The sequence below is a fragment of the Parasteatoda tepidariorum genome, chromosome 11 (genome assembly GCF_982258835.1).
Source record: "Parasteatoda tepidariorum strain Cologne lab strain chromosome 11, Ptep-v5.0, whole genome shotgun sequence".
In the NCBI taxonomy this organism is placed as follows: Eukaryota; Metazoa; Arthropoda; class Arachnida; order Araneae; family Theridiidae; genus Parasteatoda; species Parasteatoda tepidariorum.
The window spans coordinates 91933002-91946476 of NC_141765.1; the positions used below are offsets into that span (position 1 = coordinate 91933002).

General features: G+C 24.3%; 1 protein-coding gene across 5 annotated transcripts in view; it reads right to left on the reverse strand.

Annotated features, from left to right (window-relative positions):
* The window catches only part of LOC107455719 (uncharacterized), a 148433-nt gene extending 136786 nt beyond the window's left edge, over positions 1 to 11647 (reverse strand). For all 5 annotated transcript variants that reach the window (XM_071187978.2, XM_071187979.2, XM_016073386.4 and 2 more), the window contains exons 1-2: positions 11328 to 11647; positions 11138 to 11231 (exon numbers count right to left, since the gene is read on the reverse strand). In XM_071187978.2, the coding sequence (XP_071044079.1) occupies positions 11138 to 11231; positions 11328 to 11416 (183 nt within the window). In that variant the 5' untranslated portion in view covers positions 11417 to 11647. The remainder of the gene's footprint in view (positions 1 to 11137; positions 11232 to 11327) is intronic.
* Positions 11648 to 13475: the final 1828 nt, after the last annotated feature.

A 13475-nucleotide genomic window follows, 5' to 3' on the forward strand; every position in this document is an offset into this window, starting at 1 on the left:
AAGCACGTTAAGCACGTTTTTTAATGATAAGGACTCATCTCACTCAAAATATATTCATCCAAACCCTTTTTTTTCATTCATTATAAAAACTAAATGAAAAAATTAAATAAAAAAAACTATAGGAAAGTGATATTTTGAGTTCTATGTTTAAAAAACATTAAATAAAAGTTATGGCATTAAATCGACAATGTAAGTGATATTTTGAGTAAGATGAAAAAATAGAGTTTTAGAAAACAAGGGATTATTGGTTATCTTGAAGGTAAACAAAACTAACCTGTTTGAATTATGAATTGAGAGATGTATGCAAAATAATAACTGTAATATAAAAAAATGTGGCACTTGCATTTGAGCAATTAAATACATTTCATTAAATTTTGCAATGGTTTTCAATGATTTTTTCTTCCTAAATGCATCATTTAAATAATCATGCAATACTTGAGTAAAAATTTATTTCAAATTTAATATTTTTAACTTGATAAATTAATTAAAAAAATACTGAATACAATAACTCTGAAATAAGACATTTTCCAAAAATACACAGTGTAATTATTAACATAACTCTAGATACATCGAATAAGCATTACAGACAAAATTTATTTCGGCTAATTTTTTACAGAGTTTCAATAATCTAAAGTTTAATTCTTGTAATTTCGCCAAAATATCGTAAAGACCATTTATTCTTCTTTTACCTTTTTTTTTCCACAAATTTCGTTCACTCGCGATGACGATTTTTTTGACATGAGAACGGAACACAATTTCGGATTTACTTCCATACTCAAAGAAAAATTCAGTAATAAATGACTTTGGCTGTTATTACTCAATTGCTGTATAAAATTGATTAAAAATATAGCAAAAGAATTTATTAAAAAATAATTATAGAAAAAAGTTTGTTCTTTTCTCAATTTTTTTAAATTTATTAAGCGTATTTTGTTTCAAACTCTAATTTAATGTGGTACCTTTAATTCCTTTTTTTTATTTTGTTACAACTTTTATTTAATGTTTATATTAAGATATTAAAAGGAAATTTCAAATCCTGCATTTAACTAAGACCTTTTCAAAGAGCTCGATTCATTTTTGAAATCCATGTGGTGTTCCGATAATTTTCTTCTTTTCTTATGGCAGTTATTGCTTTTGATTTTCTAAAACTCCATCCAATATTATTACGACACACGAAATTTGAATAGCGCATTTTGATCAATCACTTTTTAACGCAATGATACGTTTTTTTCTTTTTTTTTTACGAACGAACTTTTCGCAACTTTGCTACTGATTTTCACGTGGTCCTTAAAATCCCACCATTTCCATACGGAATCATTACGACAGGAGAAATTCAGAATACGAAATTTGCGGAGTAATTTATTTTTTTAAACACTCGATTTCTGCTGAATAGATATGCATAGCTACCAACCTCTAGTTATAAAAATGCAGAAGATAGACAAAAAAAATGCAGAAGAAATGCCTAAAAATGCAGAAGATTCGCAAGCACATACTAATTACCAATAAATTTATAAAAGAAGCGGATTTTAATTATTTATTTATAAATCCACTTAATATGAGCATAAAAAAGCAATACTCATCTTTTTTTAAAACAAAAAAGGAAACATGTTTCAAAAAAATTTTTGACCAGCTACTTGATGGTACAATATTCATTTATTAATTCTTGATTAAAAATGTAGTTATGGCCCTGCCAAAGGCTGTTACAAGAGGAACAGCGACGTCTGACTTAAAGAAAATACTAGCTATCAGGCGGATGGGTAAAATGCAGAAGATCTTCTCTTCTGTGCATAAAAGAGGAAAAAATAGCTGCTAAAATAAGTAAAAATGCAGAAGGGTTGGCAACTATGAATATGGTATTTCGATCTTTTTTATGTCACAAAATTTTTATAAAATATCGATATATTTCATATGTTCTCGATTTATTCCATGGGAAAGTTGAATTACGTATCTGAGCATTTGCGATTATCTCCATTATTCGTCAGTTTTAACTTCTGAGTTTTGAACGGCTTTTAAAATCTTGATATTTTTAATAAAATGCTATTTATGCACTCAAAACGTGCATTTGATTTACATTGTTTTGATACGTTCAAATCGTGTGCTTTCCATGTAAATATATGTGGGGTTTTTTTGTTTTGTTTTCTTTTCCAACCTTTCTTTTTTCACAAAGCTCACGTTTTTTAATGTAAAGATAACTCAAATACATAAGGAATAAGTAATTTTTTTACAAAATACTGAAATATCGACCACAAATGTAGAATACATATATATTTTTTTTATGCGTTGAAGGGGAAAAAATTTATTATTTAAATTTGTTTTTCTTCCTCCTTTTAAATGATACTTTTATTCATCTATTATTCAGTCTATTATTCATCGTCTCGAAACAAAATTGATTAGTTAAAGAAATGAAACTATCTCACCGTAAAGTTCTAAAAAAATTTCCGACAATTTCTTCTTATAGCAAACACAAGTCTGATTGTGTGTAATTCTGACAAGTCAGAATTTCCAATAGCAGAGATATTTCACGGAGCAATAGCAGAAGTATTTTTCTCTTAGTTTACATTGTTTTGATACGTTCAAATCGTGTGCTTTCCATGTAAATATATGTGGGGTTTTTTTGTTTTGTTTTCTTTTCCAACCTTTCTTTTTTCACAAAGCTCACGTTTTTTAATGTAAAGATAACTCAAATACATAAGGAATAAGTAATTTTTTACAAAATACTGAAATATCGACCACAAATGTAGAATACATATATATTTTTTTTATGCGTTGAAGGGGAAAAAATTTATTATTTAAATTTGTTTTTCTTCCTCCTTTAAATGATACTTTTATTCATCTATTATTCATCGTCTCGAAACAAAATTGATTAGTTAAAGAAATGAAACTATCTCACCGTAAAGTTCTAAAAAATTTCCGACAATTTCTTCTTATAGCAAACACAAGTCTGATTGTGTGTAATTCTGACAAGTCAGAATTTCCAATAGCAGAGATATTTCACGGAGCAATAGCAGAAGTATTTTTCTGTTAGGGATTAAGACTACTTAGCCAGTAGTCGCCTACGAATGTTTGCAACATCAACATTTCGGGTTAAGATTTCAAGAAAAAGTTAAATGTTTGTTTTTCACTTTTGTATATTGATTATCAGAAATTTAAAAAAAAAATTTTTTTATTTATCTCTATTTCGAGTAATATTGCTCACTTAAACATGAAGGAAAAAAAAATAGTTGAATATCGGAAGGCTAGTAATTTTTAACTAGTTACTAACATATTTTTTTGCAAATTAAATGTTAGCATTTTAAACAGGATCTCATGATATGTTGTACTTGTTATATTGAGTATTATAAGTCTTAATAATGCTCTACAACAGAAAAAATAAAGTTTAAAAGGGCAAATCAGGACAAAATATTTTTTATTAGGAATATCAAGAAAATTTCGACCCTTGAAAATTTTTTAGAACAATAATTCTTAAAATAATCATATATTGTATCGCAATGTTATCATACAAGACTATTTTAAATGTTCCTAATTCTTGTTTCAATATTGTCTTTATTTACGCTTTTAAGATGTTCACACAAATAAAAGAAATAAGTAATTTTTTAAGGATGCGAAAAATGCTTCTTTTCACAAAATAGTTAATACTATGGGAAAGTTTATTTTCATAGACGGTAAAAACCATGGTATGTACCGGTAAAAACCTCACATGGTAGATACCATGCCAAGCTTGATTGTAGTAAAAATAACGAGATCGTCAGTCACATGGAAAAACATAGAAATAATTTCAAAGGAAAAAAAAAGATAAAAAAAATTAAATTTAGGAAGAAATTAGCACGAATAAAGCACGTCGAATGGGCGATTAAAATTCAAATGTAATAAATATATCGGAATTTTTAAAATTATGCGAGAATGTATAGCAATAAATACAGAGAAAAAAATTGTTAAAAAAAAGAAATAATTGCAAAAAAGAAAAAAAAAAAAACGAATAGACTTAATTTTTTTCATTGCCTCTTTTCTGTTGAGTAAGTTTTGTAATGCTATTTTTTTTTTTTTTTTTAATTATATTCAGGCAAGTCAATTACATCGTTTTTTCAACACTTCATTTTAAAAATTGAGAACTTTTTTGTTTCATTTGAGCTTGTTTTTCTGTTTTAACTAAATCGAAGCGTTTCTAACAAGACTTAATTATTTTGTCTTTTTTTTTTTTCCTTGCACGGTAAAACAGACAGATAAATAGCAAGATAGAAAACTGATATTCTCACATTAAAGTTAAATTTTAGAACTAAGAATAATTTTTTTTTCTTTGATTCATATAGTTCAATATATTTCATATAGTTCAATAATTTGAAAAGTTATTCTTTTGATTTTTATTCATTTTTCTTTTTATTAGCGTTTTTATTATGACACAGCATTTTTTAAAGAGCGTTTCTAATGAACGTTATTCTTTTATATCACCCTTTTCCAAAAATACTACTATGTGAAAAAGCTATATTAAGATTTTTATCGTTAAATCTTTCGTTTAAAAATTAAGAAAAATTTTTGTTTTGGTTTTTATCTACCTTTTTCTTATGACGCTGCAATTAAAAGGGTATCTATTACTTTAGATTTTACTTTTTCTTGAAAAACGGTAATAGGAAAACTGAAATATTTAGCTGTAAAATTTTCTTTCAAGAATTATGATAGATTTTTTATTTCTTCTGTTTTGCTTTTTATAGGCGTTTTTATGATAACGTTGCATTTTTAAAAAAGTTTCTGATAGATATTATCTGATAGATTGTATTACGGATTATTTTTTTCCGCAAAATATTATTTATAATTTTTTTTTTTTTAAACTTCAGTTTTTTTTAACAGCTGTTAGTTTCTTAAATATTTCTAAATATCTTAATGTCTAATTACCTTTATTATTTTAAACATTTCTATTTAATTTTTTCCCCTTTACTCCATCTCAATAATACAGCTAAGTTTTGATTTGTTTTTAATAATGACTAAACTTATTTCCACATAAAAAATATTTATTAATTATTATTATTAATTTTTTTTTTTTAAATTTTGCTATTCGGTCGAAATTTTTGCCGAATATTCAGTATTCGATCAAATCACTATTCGTTACATCCCTAATATATATTTCATTTCAAGAAAAAATTTTATTTTGCATTTATATTAAATTAAAAACTCTATATATATTCTCATAAAAATCCAACTAATTATTTCAAAAAATAAAATTAAGTTATAAACTTAAAAAGGAATGAAAAAAAATATTATAATTCAGACGAAAATCAAAAAATGTAGTTACTTCTCTGCTCTATTTTTTTTTTTTTTTTTTTTTAAATTTTTGCATTCTATAAAAGCAAATAAATAAAAAATATTTAAAAGAAACTAATTGGAGTAAACTGATTTATTGCACAAATTAGAGAGGATTACTAACAAATTAATAGCTAACTGCTTTTATTTATTGACTTATGTTTTAAAAAAATCATCTTTTTTATCAACTGCATCCAAAAATTAACTCGAATTTGCATTTTGCATTGCGAAAGAAAGAACAGTTTGTAAGCATATATCATAGGAACAAAGCTAACTATGTTCTTCATTTTTATCATTAGAATCTGAAGAATATACTCTAATGTATTATGTATTTGTAATTGGCTAATGTATTTTACAAACTTTTTATTTGCCCATTCAAATCAGATATTAAATTTCCCTGATTTTTCCAGGTAAAAATCTAAAACTTTCCAGGTCTGCAGGTTATTTTCCTCTTTTTTTTTTCTCATTGAAATGTAAGAAGGGTACAAGAAAAAATTTCAATATTGTGAAGTATTAATTTATTTGACATGTTATTTATCTAAAATGTTAATTTTTTTAATATATAATCTCGAAAAAATAATTAAACTTAATTTATTGCAACAACTTAGCAAAATTTTGTTTTTTAATGTTTTGGTACAGCATTAATTTTTAAAAAATTAAGACACGTGTGAAAAAACTAACATGTGTAGCTTGTAGAATACATAGTCTTTATTGAATAAAAAAAGTTTTAATGTGTTACTCAGTTTTTGCTCAAAGTGTACCTAATGGAAAACATAGAGTGACCAAAAATACCTTGGATAAGTATTATTTGATATCTTTTCATTAAGCAAACAAAACAATGCTAGTTAATTATAAATCAATAAATTTTTATATTTACAAATGGCTCCCAAAAATGTTAGTAAACTTATGACTTTTATTGAAATAGAGCTCATTAATCATAATGAATAATTCAGAATGGGTATTAAATAAGATTAATCATCTACTCTTAGCAAAACTGCATGGAATATTTTAATAAACAAAGGAAATTTTTAAGAGATCAAAAATCAAAAAGTATCAAAAATTTTACCTCAAAAAGTCATTGTACATTTAAATGTTTACGGATTTCAGAATAAAAATTATTTTGTTCCACTCCACTGTGCAGTATGTGATAAAATGCGTAAAAGAAGGACGTTCTATCAGTGTGATCACAGATTAAAATTAAAAATTTGTAGAAAAATTCCTACATTCACATTTGAGTGTGGTATAATTTCTGAAAAATTTAATACAAAATATTTTGCTCAAATTTTACTGACAATCTTCCACGAGTTCTCAAAACAGCTTGATAAAATGAGTGTTCTACCAGCAAAAATTTTTTAATTTAATAAAAAAAAAAAAATTTAAAAAAAATTTTAAAAAAAAAACAGAAACTTCAGGCTTTAAAGCAGAAAAAATGATGAAATTAATCCCAAGAACTTAATTGGAACAGTAAAGCATAGTGATGATGTCCTTGCGTGTTGGTACATATGAACATCAGGATAAGGTAATTTGGAACTTATTGATGGCATAAATGAATCAACCAGTTTATTTAAATATTTTAAGATACAATTTACAATTATCAGCCTAAAATTCGGGTATCGGGAAATAACTTTGTTTTATATCAAGATTACTAACATAAGAACACGCCTCGCATCATTTGCGTCTGATGTCTCGATAATTGACCACAAACTTTTAGCACACCACCTCGAGTGTCATATTTAAACCCAATGAAGCATATTTGAAGAGAACTGGAAGTTAGAGTATGATAGCATGACATTAAAATAAAAAATTAATTAAAAACAATAATGGTGTCAAAAATGAGCTTTCATACAGGGAAGAAAAAAAAAAGTTACATTTGTTTACAGACTTTTAAAAGCTATTGTAGATGAAAAAGGAAACTCTAAAAATGTTATTTTAACGAAAAATTTCAGGAAAAAATTGAGGAAGGAACACACTTTTAGATTTTAAGTATATTTTTAGTGAATGTTTACCAATTAAATGCACTGCTTTTCCACTCGAAATGGAAGCCTGACGGCTGCCTGGTGACTGATGTCCCAGTAACAAAAATACAAAAAGATGATTATGAGAATGCGTAAGCATGAAGCTAAGTTTGATTCTATTGAAATAATGAACAAAGTAAAAGACTCCTATTGCATAAATATAATGGTTCCTGCAGGCTATAACTAAAAATCAAGACTAAATATTTTATAAAAAAGATAAAATTGTAAAAAAGTTGAGTTTTCCGTTTGCTATTTCTAAAAATCATTTTTGCTTCAAAAAATTTTAATAAATTCACCAATATAAACTTCACTTCTAAAGAAAGTGTAACAAGAGTAACCAAATTTTCTGTAAAAAGAGCAACCAGGAACTTTTCCCATAATAAATAATGTTTGTATTTAAAACTTTTTATTGCTGTCATTTAATAAGTTGTCCTTCCTTTCATAAAATTAAGAGTCAATATATTTCAAATTCACCATTCTATAACTATTAAAATTTATCAAGTCTTCCTTGCATAAATATAAAACAGAGGTGTTCGTTGCTTTTCAGCAAAAAATTGCTTAATTTAATATAAAAAGTTCATGAGTCGATATGCAACACCACCTTAACAACATTGTAACAACAGTAACCATGCAATTGCCCTTCAAACAGTACAAGTGTTCATATTTAAGTTTAAATAAAATTTTATTCATCTGTCTATTTATTTAAACAATTATGGTACATAAATTTCATGAATGCTAAATCTATTATTTACTGTTTTATGATTACACCAATTAGGAATAACAGATATTTAATGCGAACAAAGATTGTTTCAGATTATAATTATTATTTATTTGCATTATTTTTGCTACATGCATTCACTTATGTCTTAATGCATTTAATTTATGAAAAACATACTATCTTCAATTAAAGAACAATAAATGAAATGTATTTATTTAAAAAAATAAATAAATAAATAACTTTTTTCATTTCTGTAAAAATTATTTAACTTCAGTTTTCTCAAAAACTAGGTATAAAGTCATCAAATAAATATGAATTTTATTTATTATGATAAATATCATAATAAACAAAATACATAAATATGTGCTTACAATTATTAAATAAGATGAACAGGCATTTTTAAATGCACAAAAAAGTTATTGTTTATTTATTTACTTTTTCTAGGGTAAAAACTTCTCAATCCCTTTTAAACTTAACATGCAAAAATATTGAAAATATTTAAGTTAGTAAATATTTTGTATTTGTAACAACAGTCACAAAAAAATTTTAAAATTAGCCACAAGTGTTTTTTCCACATTTTCCACTCCCAATATGTCATTGCATGTGTACTTTCAAATGTTTTCTGTTAGTTTGAAGTTTTATTTAAAAAAACTAATAATAAATTTAAAAGAAATATTTTTTTTTTTTATTTGCTTATGAAAATAAAAATGTTTAAGCCATGTTTTTTCTATGTAACAAAATTCACATTCTATATTTTTATTCTAAATAAAACATATATAATTTTTGTTCCTTTTTCTGATATACATTATATTAGGTTATTGAAAAACTTTCCATATAATTTTTAAAAAAAAAATAAATATTTATCAATGAAAAAGCTTTAAAAATAAGAAAACCTATTATAAAGAAAGTAACGTTAGTTACCATGGTAATATCCATAAAAACAAAACCCTCTCTATTGTTATCAAAAGAAAAAATCTTAATAATAATTTTACTAACAATAAAAATATGTTGTCTAAATATGAAATAAAAAATCTACAATTATTTTACTCAAATATTCCTACTTTTTATATACCAAAATATAATTACATACCATAAATAATACAAATAAAAACTATAGTATCTGAGAAGTCTATAAAAATACAAAATTTCTATGAACCAAGCTTAATTTTTAGGAGGTCAACATATTATGGTATGAAAAGAACAGCTTTTTGCTTTGATATGAAATGAAGCTTTACTTGAATATTAGATAAAACTTACAATTTTTTTTATGCCATCGCAACCAGGATTTGTAGACCCCAATAAACTAACTTAAAGATCTTGTAATATTTCTGAAAATTATTCCATCCTTTTTTTACATAGTAATTAACTTTTAACTAAAATATTTAATTAAATTTAATAACTCTTCTTTGATTCTTGATGCTAGTAACTTTTTATTACGCCTTTATTACAAATATCCACACTTATTAATAGGTTATAATTATTTCAGCTTTAGATTGTTTTTGATTTATAAACATTTTTGCATTATAAATGCATAAGTACAATATTTAAAATTAAATTAGCAATATGTACTACTATATGATATACATCACTAAATTACAAGTTTACTTTTACTGCTGTCCAATAAATTAGATGATAAAATTAGCTTCATTAACTAATTAAAATGAAAATCAGCAAGGATGTAATTCTCATTTTTATTTTATTATTTGCAATATTACAAATAAAATTAATCAAAACTTATGCTACTGAAAGAGTAATAGCACATTAAATAATTATAAAACAATAAGCAACTATTATAAAAAGTATTAAATTCAAGATAATTTTGATTTTTCAAGAAAATTGCTGAATGACTAATTTAGTTTAACATACAAAATCATTATATAAATAAAAATTATTATAGTAATAAAATTTTAACAATAGGATTTGAATATTATATACAAATAACATAAGAATATCTATACAAATCAAGAAATTTTAAGAATCCTTGCTTTAACTTTCATGTATTGGAATAGAATATATATAAATTAGCATTAAAAATACCTCTCTAAATTATTAAAAGAAAAATATTTAATGATATTTTTACTAACATTTAAAATACTATATATATTTAATAACTTGGTTAAGCAATAAACAAATACTATTATTATAAATAATAATAAAAAAGACTTTAAATTAATTTTAAAAAAAGGGCCTAAAGAATTAAAAAAAAATTTTAATTAAATTCTTAATTTTTTTTCTTGATAGATTTAAAATTGATTAACTTGGTAAAAAATTAATTTAATGTGTGAAATTTCTCTACCATTTTCACAATTGCCCACAACAAACAGATCTTCAATATATTTAAGGCATAGAATTAAGAAAATTACTAATCAAGATGCACAAAAATATAAAAACATCTTCATGGAACATTTAACTCTTACTAGTTATAAATACAGATATAAGAGAAATTAATAACAACTAATATTTACGTTTTGAATTCCCATCTTCACTTAATATAAGAATTAAAAAACTCATTTCAGATAATCAAAATTATTCACAAGCGATAGCAGCGCTATTGATTATTTCACTAAAATTTGAAAAACTTTAAAATTTAAGAAAAATCAATACCATGTTATGATAATCGGTAATTCACATTATTAAAATAAATATAAACTAGATTCAAGTAATTTTTTATTAACAAAAACGAAAAAAAAAATGGCAATCATTTGCAATATTATTTATAATTTTTTTTTAAATACAAATTTTTATCAAAATATCAGATCATGTCGTTATTAAATAATATTTTCTCCCCTACATTAGGCTTAAGAACATTAGTGAAGCAATGATACTGGTAAGATAGCTCCTTAATTTAAAAAAAAAAAAAGTGCGTTAAGATAACATAAACACAGCGAACGGAAGTGTCAACATTTAAAGAAAGAAAGAAAAAGCCCATATAGTGATAGTATCTGAGTATACTTATTAGAACTACGAAGCCTCTAAGGGCCTCTAGAAACATATCAATAGCAGAGCAAATATGATGGCAACCCCATCTTTCATAGAGTTCCATCATAACGAATTTTTTAAAAAAGTGAGAAATATCTGAGAAAGAAATTTCAAATGATTAAATTTCATTATTTACCTTTTGTAATCCTCCCAAAGCGATTACTTGATTATACAATTTTTGTAAATCAATTTCTCGGCCATTGATCTTCGGTAGTTGTCGATAAGGTGTCCTGTAAAAAATTTAGAAAAGTCATATAAAAATCTGAAATAATATTAAAATGAATTTTAAACAGGATCTTTTGAATAAAAATTAATCATAAACTTACCCTCTATTTTGATGAAAGAGTTTTAACTCATTAATAAAAGCATAATAATCTTGACGACTAACATCCGGTTCCTTGTGCAATTTCTCCATTTTTAAAACACACTATTGAATGGATTAAAATTGTCAAAAAATACACCACATATATACCGTTAAGGTAAGAATAACGGTATAAATAACAGCCATACGATCAGTTCTCAAATCAAGCATCAAGATTTGTATAAAATGAAAGACACCTTATTTCAACTTCTTACAGCTACTCTCCAAGTTACTCTAACAGAATCACCCAAACCGACACGCAAGCGGCTACAGAATTCGGATACTATATTTGGCGATTTATCTTTCTCAAAATCAAAACAATGCTTCAAACAATTATAAAATTGATCGAAAACTAACGCCAATGCTTAAGACATGCGCAATATCATTATGCTATACAACGTGATATCATAACATTTGCTTTTTTAGTTGAAAACTGGGAAAATAAAGGATATTTATTTTACGGAAATTTCACTCCAAAAATGAATGCTTATGCACATTTTCGTATAATTGACTCAAATAAAAGGATTATTTCATTTATTATTTGAGAAATGCATACATCATAAATAATATTATACAAATCGATAATTATTTTTCTAAAAGCAGGACCAATGCAATATAATGTAAATTCAGTTATTATATTTTTAGTTAAACAAAACCCTTAACTTATGAAATCACAGAAATTTAATATTATTGACAAATGAAATCAAGTATATTTAATACTAATTCTTGAATTTTGTAAAATATTTAATTCAATTTAATTTTATGAAGCATTCAATATTTTTAATTTGTGAAATAAGTAAAATTTTATAAAAATAATACTTATTCTAAAAACAGTAAAAATGCAGTTTATAATTATTTTTTTTACATTTTTTAATATTAAGACAAATTATTTTATTTTCTAAATCACTCACAACTATGAGAAGTAAATTTAAATTTCATGTTAGGGGGAATATTATTTAATATTTGAAATAATATTAATAATTTCTTTATAAATATATAACGAAATGAGCTTTGGTTCATTTTTAAATATATATATATATATATATATATATATATATATATATATATATATATATATATATATATATATATATATATATATATATATATATATATATGCACATTGCCCTATAGTAATGGAAGAGACAATTTAATTTTAATTTTTTGACATTCTTTTTAAATTTCTCAAGAAATACCAAGAGGATTATTTTGTGACCTAAGAGGTGTTTAGTTCGTGCTATTTTCATATTTGGCAATAAGATTTCAAGCTTTCAGAGGTTTAGGGACCGACAATAAATTACGAAAGTAAACAAGTATTTTTAAACATCCTATGCCAGAAAATCAAACAATAAGCTTGCAATTTATATCGATTGCTTTGGTTATTATTTGCACTAACTGCTCAAAATTTTGCAAACTTCGCTTAAATATTTCTGGAGATATAGACATTTTTATAGAAAATAAAATTTTAAAAAAATATTTTTGTCTCACGTTTTTTTTTTTTTTTTTTTTTTTTTTTTTATAACGTTAAAAATATTTAATAAAATTAAACAAAATTTTTTGATCAATTTAAAATTATTAAGAATTGAATTGTTTTTGAATTTTTTTTTTTAGAAACTAGCCAAGATACGAGTATTCTTTTATACCGCGAAAAAAATTTAAAAATTTTCTTCATAATTTTGTAGTTAATCGCATTTGACAATTAGTAACAAATGGCTGATTTGAATATCTTAAACATTTTAGAAGTTTCAAACAATTTTATAAGTAGCTTTTGTACTTTTTAAAAGAAGGCTCAAAATGATAAGGGGTTTTCCACAAATTCATTTTGTAATTATGAAACAAGATTAATTAAAAATGACAACGGCATAGTGAGGGATCATACCTCATAAAAATATGTACTCTTTCTCATGTTTTTTCCTTTATACTATCAAATTTTGATGCTCGGACGATTATTGTAAGGAATTATCATTTATCATTAATTTTTTTCCTATACAAGATGAAATTTTTGAAAAACTCCTTATCATTTTATGCTTTCCTTTAAAAAGTACAAAAACTACGTAGAAAACTGCCTAAAACTTTTTAAATTTTTAAGATATTAAAATCAGACCTTTTTTCT